Source organism: Fukomys damarensis, unplaced genomic scaffold, assembly GCF_012274545.1.
Source record: "Fukomys damarensis isolate Sample0158 unplaced genomic scaffold, DMR_v1.0_HiC HiC_scaffold_18, whole genome shotgun sequence".
Taxonomy (NCBI): domain Eukaryota; kingdom Metazoa; phylum Chordata; class Mammalia; order Rodentia; family Bathyergidae; genus Fukomys; species Fukomys damarensis.
Genome location: NW_022900930.1, coordinates 50,153,562 through 50,166,330, shown reverse-complemented (window position 1 = coordinate 50,166,330; position 12,769 = coordinate 50,153,562). Strand labels below are relative to the sequence as shown.

Here is a 12,769-nt window from a genome sequence, read left to right as displayed (position 1 = left end):
TTTCTACAGCAGTTAAGGAATTCCACATTAATTATTCAATCAGCCACAGCCCTCACTGTCAATCATTTTTTCATCTCCATGAAGCTTTTGTCAAGGTTTGTAATTATACCTTGTCTTTGTTTTTTGTTTTGTTTTGTTTCTGAGATTTTTAGGGGGCTTTTTTATTTGCTTCTTTTTTGAATTTAACCAGAACCCTAAGGCAAGAGAAAGAAAGACAATCAGTTCAAGTAGGACAGTAAGAAGTCATTCTTACTTCCAGATGACAAGATGCCTTCCATAGAAGACACAAAAACATTCACCAAAGATGGGAAAATGAGCAGAGTGAAGATACGCCAGGTACAAGATCCCAATAACCTCAATGAAAGCGGACATTAGGTGCCATACACATGAACTAAGATTAAAAATATCTAGAAGAATGAAAAGAGGGAAAGAAGAACTAGAGGAAAAGGGAGAGGGGGCAGGGGAGTAAATTCTAAAAAAGAGACAAGCTGTATTGTGTACCTGCACCCACTCCACAAGACGACTGTGAAATGTAAATACTACAATTAAATATTAATAAAATCATATTTAAGAAAAAGAAAAACTGCCTGCCTGTGCCCATAATCCCAGTTAGTAGCACATCTGGAGGTTTACAACTCCAATTCGGACCCCTCGCCTCCATGTACAGTGGCACTTCACTGTGTGGCATCCTTCCAACTGAAAGGAAGATTTGAGAATAAATGATCATATCAAGCAATTTCTTCCCCAATTCTGAACAGTACAGCCTGGTCTTAGCAGTTAAAAAGTTTACATATTAGCAGTGGAGGCAAATATATGTTCAGAAAACTAATACGCAATACATTATGCTCTCCACCACACACAAAGCACTAGTGGGGTGAATAATTCCAAGACAGGTTAGAGAGTCTGAAAGTACTCAAGTATCTCATCACTAACTGGACCAGCTGGCTTCTCAACGAAGACCACTCACTGTAACATAATACAGCCGGCACTCGTTTGTTAGCTTTAATCTGTTGCCAAGATGTTTGTAGGTTATGTTCTTATTTAACCAGGATTTCTATTCAAAACTGGACACCCACAACCTTGTAATGAATGAGTGTCCAACAAAACTAGGACTTTTAGTTCTCCTGTGAAGGCCATTTGGCATACAAAGAACACTTGTCCCCGTAACTATCCCTAATGAGGTACAAAAGGACAGTTATCACCCAAGAACATACCACTGGTTCTAGAGATCACAGACAGAACTTTCCTCTGCCTCCTGAAAATGAAGCCAAGATTTTTATTTTTCTCAGCCATGAAGATTGCAGTCCTGCCCTTTACTATTATTTTTCTTTATGAGTCAAGTTCTACAAGGTAATAAAATAAACTTTGCAAAGGCTTGGGTAAGAGTAGACTACCTAAGAACTTATGAGTATCCAGTACTCAAAAATCACCATCAGAACTTCTCGCTTCCTTGCCAGTACTCATGCTCCTTTTGCCATGTGGTGGCATGGCCAGGCAGTTCTCATCAGGATGCCTGCATCACGATGTTTGGACCCTCCAGCTACCAAAATATTGAAACATAAACTTTTCAATAAGTTCTCTGGTCACACATAATTTGTTCTATCAACAAGACCTCTACCATCTAGGGTGTCACAAAAAAACTCACCATATGTAGATGTCTCACCAGAAGCAATCTATAAAAACTGTACCACAAAAAGCACAACTGGGTGCTGCTAACCCCCATGTGATGCAGGGGGTGAATGGCGGAAAACCTGGGTTCCCTGCAAGGGCCTGATTCTGAAGATGCCACCCACACTGCAGTAGGCAAAGGCTGGAGAAATCATTTGCAGTCCAGGAGATGGCGCTATAAAAGCAACATCCTCTGCAGTAGCCAGACCATGCAAGTACTACAATGCAGTCTGCTGGTGAGCAGGTGCACTGACTCAAGAACCAAATTCCCTTTCTTCCTGCAATGTTACCAAATTACCATTTACAACCTAGTTCAACATTTTGCCACCTGGCAAAGGAAAAACCTTTAAATAATTCCGATTCACTGTTAGAGAGCAGGCAAAAGGGTGAATTCTAGATAAGAAGCAAAGTTCGCTGCTTTTAACATACAATGTATGTACTCTGGACTGCACGTGGAATCCCCAAGCTTAAAATATGCTATTATATCTCTAACAAGTGATTTTCTCATGCATTCCCCCAAATCAGGTGACACATAATGCTCATAGTTGTGATAATTATTACTAGTATCACCATAATTTTATGTGATACTCTTTAATATAGTCACAGTTACCATAAATACTGTTAACATGCAGACTAAATAGTAAAATTAATCTCCACTCACATATATAAGATGATAAAGGGAAGAATGAAAAAGAAAACATGGTCATTATACACAAATAGACACAACATATCACAGGCAAAGAGACAAGTCACCATTGTTTCTAGTTCATTGAAACCTTCCAAGAGCAACTTTTCCTGGTGTCCTACAAGTGTAGATTTTGGACAACTTCTGACACAGATTTACATATCAAATATTTATGGCTTTCTTCTTCCACTATTTCCTACTTCCTTTACCCTCAGCCAGAAACCTAGTTGGTTGGGGTTCTTTTCCTTACTCAGCCACAAATATCTCAGTAAAAGAAAAAGAGAATATATCAGCAGTCATCATGAGACTCCAAAAGAACTCACTGCTCCTGTAGACACAAATAGCTGTGTTCACTAGACTACCCTGTAATCATCACAAGCACCAAACCCAACAGCTGACAAAACTATATAGAATATGCTACTGTGACATCACTGGAACTCAGACTACCACTCTGTTCATGAAGCACCGTCCACAAGATGAGATCCACCCAACCACAAGAGGGAATTTTCCCCCACAAATATTAGCCTGTAAAGTTTCAGTCATTTTCCTATTGCTGGAAACCCACAACTTAAAGGATGAGAGGTTTATTTGGGCTCATGGTTTCAGTCCGTGGTTCGCTGGCTGCCAGGCAGGAACAGAACGGCAGAAGGACAGATGAAGATGAAAAGTGCTCAACTCATGGCAGCCAGGAAGCACAGGATAAGAGCCAGGGAGGGAGATATACCCTCCAAAGTAACACCCTCAGCGTTCCACCTCCTCCAACAAGGCCTCCCCTCCCAAAAGCATTTTTAGCTATGAAATCACCCGTGGACTAATCCACTAATGTGTATCCAATCAACTCTCAAAAACTCCACCTACACTCAAGGCTTTGGATGGGAGGCATTATAGATCGAAACCAAAGCAAGGTTATTGTTCATCAAACATACAAACATTAGTATAAATCAACAAAGAAGGCATGAAACAATGAAGAATTGATACCACAATCATTTCTATACAATAGTTTTCTACAAGTATAACATAATTTTCCAGTATGGACCCCAACAGATATATATCTATGAATTGACTGGCACAGAATCCAAAATAATTGTTTTAAGGAATTTCAGCAAGTTAAAAGAGAATATAGAGAGGTTATTCAATGAAATGAAAAAAATAATATAAAACAAAAATTTAACAGAAAGATAAACATCACCAAAAAGAATTAAACAAGCCAGGCATAAGGGAGCCCATCTGTAATCCAAACATATGGGAAGCTGAGGCAGGAGGACCACTGCAAGTTTGAGGTTACCCTGGGCTACATAATCCAAGGCTAGCCTGAACTACAAGTGAGATCCTGACTTGCAGTCAAAACCAAACAAATTCTGGAACAGAAACTCTAATGAGTGAAATGAAAAATCCACTGTAGAGTATCAAAAGCAATATTCATCAAAAGAGGAAAATATCTGTCAAGTCATTGACCAGTCATTTGAACATATCCAAAGGAGAACAGTTAATACTTTCCTTATGAGAGGCATGCATGAGAAAACAGAAAGACAGGGACAGAAAGCTTATCTAAATAAACATGACTGAAACTTCTGAAATCTGGGAGAAAATACGAACATCCATTTCCAGAAAACAAAGTTCATAAACATGTTTGACCCAATGCAGAATACACAAAACATATTAAACAATCAAAGAGCACACAGACCAATGGAACAGATTAGGGTGCCCAGAAATAACCCCATACATTTATACCCAACTGTTGACAAATTGCCACAAACACATATTGAATGAGGGGTAACCTTTTCAATAAATGTTCCTGGGGAAACTGGATATCCATATGGAAAAGAACAACAGTAGATCCCTACCATTTCCTTCTTTCAAAAAATCAACTCAAGACAAATATATGATACTGCTAGAAGAAAATATAGAGGAAATGCTTTCATATTTAAGGGTATGCAAAGAAATTTTGGATAATGCCCCAAAAGCAAAAACCATAACAGTAACACTTGGCAAATGAAATTATACAAACAAAAATCTGTACAGCCAAGTAAACAATTATCAGAGTCAAGAGACAACTGATAGAATGAAAGAAGGTATTGCAAACTATTTGACAAAGTGTTGGGGACCAGGCTATGTGAGGAATTTTGGGGGGTCAGAATGTGCGATTTATGCCCTACAGTCCCAAGGGCAATGTGACTTGCCTTAGAAACAGAAATTTATGTAGAAGGCTGCATGCATTCTGGTTGGTGAGACTGACAGTTCATAATCACAGTCCTCCTATGGCAAGATAACATCTGCTGAGGACAATGTAAAAATGCTAGTTCTTTATTAATTTGTGCAGGCATCCAGGTAGAGGGAAGGACCTGTTCCTTTTTCACATAATCCCTTGTAAAAGTTTAACCTGTTCTCTATTTCTCAAAATATCTTTTCAACTGTTACTGTTCCATGAATGATGCTTGACTCCTTCCCCTATGCTTCTTGCTTGCTAATAAAAATGGGTCAACCACAGAGATTGTTGAGCCTGTGTACTAGAAGCAGACTCTTCCCTGTTACCTTGTATCTTGAATATTGCCTGTTTCTCTTTATTCTCCATCATCCGCTTCCCCATAAGTATCCAAGGATCTAATCAGTCCCTGGCAAAAAAGGACAAGTATCAATTATCTTTATGTATTCAAACAAACCAGCAAAATATAGTGAAACAGTTCAAATATTGTGAAATCATTTGAATATATCTCTCAACAAAAGACTTGTACAATGGCACCCAAGTCAGGTGGAGCTAAGGAAGTAATGCAGTGTGCTGGGCACCAACAACCTACAGAGTAGCTACAGAGGCTGGCAGTAGCTGGAGGGGAGCTGCATCTTGTGGTGTGAGGAGCAAGAATTCACTCCATGCCTTGGGGTTAAGCCCAGCAAGCCACCACAATAAAGATATGTAGATCCCACTGGTGGCAGAATAGTCAGTGAGACATCACTGATTATATCTCTGTCAGTAGAGTTTCCAGAAGAGGTTCCTCTTCTGGCAAAAGAGACCACTATTCCAGATGATATCATCCCAAAGGATGTTCCGGCATACACTGTAGATTATTCAGAAGCAGGACAGTGTGATGACTGATTTTATCAAGAAATATCATAAGCTAATATCATACACATAATTTACATGGTTAGTAGCAAGCATTCTATTGATAAGGTAACAAGTCAATAGATTCTATTCATAAAGACATTGCTTGGGGATAAATCTGATCTGATGGAACATAGTAGAGTAAAAACTGTCCTCACTATATGAATCAGTATTCAGAAATAGAAACCTGTATGCACTCTTCAGCAAAAAAAAAAAAAAAAAAAAAAAAAAAAAAAAAAAAAAAAATAAAAAAAAAAAAAAAAAAAAAAAAAAAAAAACAGAATAAAGTAGAACTCTTTCGTTATGCACAGAAAGCTGTTCTTCATCCTATAAGACACCAGTACTTTCCAGCCTATATAAAATTCCCTACTCCTATATCAGATTAGTGATGATACTCTCAGTGATGCTGAATTCAATTTCTTTCAGAAAAATTGATTTGCCCCTCTGTTAGTTACTCACGATCTGGAAGATGTTAGGAATGTAGCCAGAAAATATATAAAGCTCTCTGGCTCACAGTGGATTGACACTGAATAGTTTTCTCCTTCTAAACATGCTTTTATCTAGAGAGGGAGACACAGAACTACATGTACTGTGTTCTGAGGATTTGATGATGCTGATGATGTGGAACACATGCCTGAAAAATCTGTCTGCTAAAAAATACCTCCTGATTGCACTGCTGAGCTAAATCATCATATGTATCTGTATCTCATCAAATTGAAAACCACAAAAAAGGAAATAATTAGCCATCTGGTTTCCTGTAATTAGGTTAATTTTTCACTAAATTTAGACGTTCCAAGACTTGAAAATATTGTATCAGAAATTGTTTTATTTCTTTCCTTGTTAAGCTTCACTGACCAAGGGGAACCTCAGGCCCCCAGAAGCAAATAAAAGCACTGCGTTTTCAGCCACCACTAAGAGCTCACCACTCTACTGGTTATTGAACCATGAGATTCCATTCTCTTCTTCCCGTTCTCCTCTTTATGACTGTAATAACAAAAGGTAAGATGGCAGATGATTGTAGAGGTAGGTTTCTTAGGAGGCACAATTATTCATTGGCCATTATAACTCATATGCCCATGCAAGGCTTGATATTCAAAAATCCAGTATCTCATTTGGAACCCATAAAGTCAGAATTGAGAAGATGAGTTTCATCAAATATAAAATGGAGCCAAAATGGTCCATGATTAAAAATAGGATCCAGCCAGAGAAACAGAGGTAAAGAAGCCTTGACATGAAAAAGGCTTAGTATTTAGTGTGTGTATTTATCAAGTGGGGCCTACTGTCCAAAAAGAGTAAAGATGGAAGGCACTAGTTGTGAGTTGGTTAGTGAATGAATGTATATAGTTTCCTGGTAAGAAATATACGTGAAGGTGGATGTTAGGAAAATAAGACAGAACTCAAAAAGGGTTTCTTCAGTAATAATCATAAATTTTGAGACAGAGGAAAGAATGCACAATATAATGGAGCTTCAATGGTGAAACTTTAAACATAGGACAAATAGTGTAGCAAGCATTTAATAATCTAAATTGCATATTTAGGACCCATAATTCTGATGTTTGAACATTTAAATGTAGAATTAAAATTAAAATTGAATATAGTCACCATCTAAATGTTTCATCCATATCCTCATAGTAACTAGTAAAATTCTTTAGTCCACTGTCAATGGCACAATGTTCACATTCATCAAATAATGTCTATGGTCATTGATTTCTTCATTGGTTCACATCTGATATTCTAAGTACAATGAAATCTACTCATCTGTTGCCTAATTTATGAACTTCTTGGAATCTACCCAATATATAGTTGTCTTTTGCTTTAAAAAAAGTTTATGAAATTCTCATTTAATTTCTCAGCATTGGTCAGAAGACAGCTGTGGTCAGACACACTTCATAGTGACATGTGGTATAGATAATCATTTAAGGTTAGAAGGCACTTTAATGATCAGATCTTTCATTTTACATAACAGAAACTATGTCCACATAAAGTATATGATTTTGCTACAGTTACACAGATAAAGGCAACACTGCATGTATCTTTAATCTGAGTTATCATTGTTCCTACAAAACCACCAGTGTGAATACACACATAAAATGGCAACTCTGATTTCTGTCAGGCTTTTGCTTCAATCTCTTTTGCTTAGATATTGAGGAAACTAAAAAAGAATTTCTGCCATGTGTGACAACATGGATAAACCTGGGAGCCATTAAGTAAATAAACCAGGCACTGAAGATAAATACTGCATGATTCCATTTGGACAGAGGTATCTACAATAGTCAAACTCATTGAAATAGTTGCTAGAATGAAGTTTTGTAGGTACTAGGGGTGTACCAAGGAGTTTTGTATGAAATTTCAATTATACAAGATGAAAATACTCTAGAAATCAACAGTACGTCATGTGTATAGGAGGTAAAATTTTGTTGAAAGCACATCTACTGTTTAGTGTTTTTTATTAGTTTATAATATGTAAGTTACATTCATATTGAAGAATTTATATATGTATAGATGTAACATTTTTTAATTTTTAGTTATTTTAAATTTTATTAGTACATGTTTGCAGTATAATGGTTCCATTCATTGTGGGGAATTGGTACATGTATATAACACATCTCAATTCTTTTCTTTCCCTTCCCGTCATCCCCCTTTTATTTTCCCAGAATCAAATTCATTTGCAGTACCTAGTGATTACATTCTTCATGGGGATTTGGTACATGTCCACAATACATACTAATTCTTTCTACATCCCCTTCCCCCACCCCGGAACTACATCTTGATAATTTTTTTATCCTTTAATTCCCTCCCCTTCTCCAAGAAAAAAAAAAGAGCAGACGACAGGACTGCTATGCAGCTGAGAATTAAGTCTGTGTTTTGTGTACACAATACAGCTGAACCAGCACCTTACCTGTGGGCTTCTCAGCAGCCAGATGAATTAGGAAAGCATACGAGAACATTTAGGGCAAAAGGAATTCCAGCCCTAAGAGAAATCTCTCTCTACTCTGTAGAGGTACCTTTTAAGAATCTCCATATAATGGACATTATATATAATTATATATAACAGACTCAAGAAAGTCAACTGTTCTATACTACTGAAGAGGGAGTTAGTTACGATGGTATCTGAAGAACTGACAGACTTCCTGCAAAAGGAGACAGAGATAAGGACACGTACCATCTGGTGAGGGTTATCTCAGTGCAGATGGGAGGTGGACAGGTGGGTACTTTCTTTCCAACAGTGCATTTCGGTGGAGGCATTATTGGCATTTGGCAAGGGACAATTCATTATATAGGAAAAGGAGTCAAGCTGTGCCTCACCCACTAAATACTGAAGACACCTACTCTTTTATGGAGACAATAGTCTTACACATTTCAAAATGTACTGTTCCACGTGAGGAACATCCCTAAAGTCTTAGAAATCAGCCTGCCCCTCCAAGAAGGGTACTGTCACATGCTCCTAGCTCCTCTCCCTCCTCCTACTTTTGTCAAAGTGTCTGAACTTTTCATGTAGGCAGTATGTGTCTGATATCTATAAGCCATCCTTTGGGGGTTATGGCATCATGTATATTTGAAATAATTTCAGAGTGAATTAATCTGTAAACTTTCTTCCTGTGCAGGAAAGACTGGTGTTATCCCAGGAGAGAAGCAGTGTATTGCATTGAAAGGAGTATGCAAAAACATATCATGTACAACTACAGAAGATACCATTGGTATATGTAATGAAACAAAAAAATGTTGTAGAAAGTGGTGGATATTTGAACCCTATCCAACACCAGTTCCAAAAGGAAAATCTCCTTAGATGGGAGCAAGCTGTAAGACCTTCAAACTCCAGAACAGTTGGATAAGATTTGAAAGCTTCTGTTGAACAAAATGGCTTTTTTCTCCCTTAACTGGAAATAAATGTTGTCCTGATTCCACAGGTACTGATCCCCGGCACATTTCTTCATGATGGACATGTAAACCTCTTAGAAACTACAAGAATTGTCTAAATAACAGAACTTCATACCCTGAACATATTTATACAAAATACGAGTTTTTAGGGGAAAAATGAAATTTTAAACATGTTAAAGTTTATCAATTATACATTTTCATCCTTATTTACACTTTTAGTTTTTCACACCAGAGAAACTACTCAGTATTTACACATGTATCCTATTTATTTCACTTAAGAGTATGGCCTCAATGTGCATCCGTTTAGCTATAAATGTCTCTAGTTTCTCATTCTTTATGGCTGAGAAGTACTTCATTTTATTTTTTTTACTCTTCTTTATCCAGTTTAAGAGTATGAAACAGATAGTGCTTGATGATCTGAAATGGAGTATTAGTTCTCTTCTTCATCTCATTAGGGGACAAAAACTTCATTTTGGGGGCTGAGGCTATTATAGCTCAATGGTAGAGCACTTGCCTAACATAAGCGAGGTCTTAGGGTCTAATCCCAGCCCTTCAATGGGGTATGCACTGCACTTTCAGGTTCACCTTACCCACTTCTTACACTGTTCTGTCATGGGTCTTGGCAGGGATTATAACGGTGACGCTCTTTTTTGCCTACCCTCCCAGGCCTTCTTCTAAAATCTGAGTGGAAGCTTCCATGACCTCATAAGTTTTACATTCTGCCTGAGGAAGTAACACCACATGGTTGGTGTCAAGGCAGTCATAAGCTTGAACAGTTGCTGGGTCCCTTTGACCAAGGCTGAAGTGGCTTCTGAGTGCCTACACTGATGAACGTGTTATACACTTACCTAGACGTCACCGAATGACCAAGCTTCCTAAGGACTGGCTTCTCAGGTGGAAGATTTACAGTTTTGCACCTTTGAGTCTTCTATGGGTGGGGTCTTGCTGATTTCTGAGACGTTCTCATGTCATATTTCCTATTGTCCTGATGCAAAGTACTTGGTTTCTTTTTAATGCCAATCTTTTCTGGAACCATGCTCCCCTTTCCCCTAACTTTGCAAACACTTCCTTTCTGATCAATCTGCAAACTTTTCAAACTACACAGGTCTGCTCTATATTTCTGCTTCTCACTGTAGATTTGGCTAAGAGTAGCCAGCAATAACCATGCCACCTCCTCAATACTGAGCTAATTTGAAATTTCCTCAGCCAGATTAATTAATCTACCACCCTTAATCTTAATCTTCTGCAAAATCTCAGACATGGGCAAATGCAGACAATTTTTCTGCCAGAGCATAACACTCAGGAATAGAGAATTCTTACTGCCAAAGGAGTCCTTGCTCTTAACTGAACCCTCCTGAGCCTCGACTTTACTGTCTGCATTCTCATCAGCATTCTGGGTTTCTGACCTCTGGCCACCATCAAGCACTGTTCACAATATTCTGATAACCATTCATAAGCACGTGGAACACTCCTAGGAGGGACTATGTGCAAGGCTACAAAATAAGCCTAACTGCAAATACAAATGAAAAAAAATTTTTTTTTGAGACAGGGTCTCACTATGTAGTTGAGACTGACCTGGAACTCACGACATAGTCCAGGCTGGTCTCAAACTCACAGCGATCCTTCTGCCTGAGCCTCCTGAGTGCTGGGATTACAGGTATGCGCCGCCATGCCTGCCCATGAAAATTAAATGTTTCCTCTTTTATTTGCATATGAGAATGCCTTTATTTGCTGCTCAACTCTATTTTGTGTTAGTTTCCTTACATCTTTTTATTTTGAGCTTTCTTTTGAATTTTCCGTTGTGCACTAAACTAATTTGCTTTCATGATTTCTAGTAAATGTTTGGGAGACCATAAATGCCCTTTTGAAAGCTGCCTTGATTCTATACCACAGGATTTGATTTATTGGGGCTTTCAATGCTTTTAGCACATATAATTTATATGTTTCCTCAGCCCATGTACTATGTGAGATTGTGCAAAGTTTTAACTTCTATAGGTATCGGTTGGGAAATATAGCTTGTTATTGTGGATTTCCAATATTAACATCTTGCCTTAGAATACATGGTCTCTAGGAAACCAGTTTTATTTCAGAATCTGCTCAGTGATGATGGAAGTGAAGATGTTGACACCAGAACAGAAAAAATGAAATGAAAAAAAGGTTCATAGAAACACCCTGGTGAAAAATGAGTTTTGCAATGTTGATAGCAAAAAAGAAGAGGAGATAGAGATGAATTTTACCTGATTAAGGAAAAACAAGGAGACTGGAATAAGTGAAGCAGAGTGAAAAGAGGAGACAGTAGGAAGCAAAGAGAAATGCTCAGGAACCACATCAGGGCAGACAGCACAGGCCATGAAAAAGGATGTGTGGGATTTCAGAAAGCTTAATTCCGCTTTTTAAAAGGAAATAATGTGACTTACTTTACATTCTTAGACTATTTTTGGTGGGTGAGCGCAAAATAAACTATACAACCCCACTGTCAAAGCAAAAAGAAAAGTTAGAGGGCTATTTCTGGGAAGGCTGGTGAGTTGGGTAATGGCGCTATCACAAAGACAGTAAAGACAGTTTTCCTTTAAGCCACATTCTAAATGTAGTCCTGAACTTGTGGAAGGATTGAAATTATGAAATGAGAGAAAGATTTTAATATATTGTCTGAGGGGTTGTTTTTGTTTTATTTCATTTTACACAAGAAGCTAAATTCGTGAAGCTCTCTTCAATGGGAGGGCAAAAATAAGGGAGATGGGTTTCCTATTAGTGTGTGATTTGTAATAATTTCATTCATCTTGGGGAACTGGTACACATACATATTGCACCAATTCTTAATAATTACTCCTCTCTTTCCCTCCCTTCCATCTCTCCCCACCCCGAGCCCCTTCTTTACCTCCACAAAGATTAACTCCTCATTTCCTATCATCTCTTACAGTATCTTGCTCATTAAACTATTTATAGTTCTAGCTTTTCATAGACGAGAAGTCATGCAGTATTTAACCTCCTGTGTCTAACTCATTTTACTTAGCATTATGTTCTCATGGCGCATCCATTTTTCTACAAATGACTCAGATTGGTGCTTCTTCGTAGCACAGTAGTATTCCACTGTGAGTACCACATTTTCTTTGTGTATTCATGCGATGGTAGAAATATAGGCTGCTTCCAAGATTTGGCTATTATGAATTGTACCGCTATAAACATGAGAGTGAGTGTACCACTCCGATAGGCTCTTTTACTCTTTGGGGAAGATACTTAGAAGGGGTATAGCTGTATCAAACATAATTTCTACTTTTAGAGTTTTGAGGAACCTCCATGCTGATCTCCATAGTGATTTCCTAGGTTACCTTTCTGCCAACAGGGTAGAGTTTATTTTCTCCGCAATTTCACCAGCTTTTTTGTTTTTAAGTTCTTAATGGTAGCCATTCTTTCTGGAGCAAGATGGAATCAAAATGTGA

The 12,769-nt window shown here is 37.9% G+C and overlaps 2 protein-coding genes across 2 annotated transcripts in view; one reads left to right on the top strand and one right to left on the bottom strand.

Annotated features, from left to right (window-relative positions):
• Positions 1-12,769, bottom strand: part of Defb109b (defensin beta 109B) — a 101,775-nt gene that overhangs the window by 34,129 nt on the left and 54,877 nt on the right. The gene's annotated exons all lie outside the window — the stretch shown is intronic.
• On the top strand, positions 6,395-9,237 carry LOC104861207 (beta-defensin 130B). The gene is made up of 2 exons (XM_010622589.1): positions 6,395-6,449; positions 9,056-9,237. The coding sequence occupies exons 1-2, from the start codon at positions 6,395-6,397 to the stop codon at positions 9,235-9,237; spliced, it is 237 nt and encodes a 78-aa protein (XP_010620891.1).

Coding starts and splice junctions, on each gene's coding strand:
- LOC104861207 (XM_010622589.1), top strand. CDS start 6,395: ATGAGATTCCATTCTCTTCTTCCCGTTCTCCTCTTTATGACTGTAATA. Junction 6,450..9,055: donor TATGACTGTAATAACAAAAG/GTAAGATGGCAG, acceptor CTTCCTGTGCAG/GAAAGACTGGTGTTATCCCA.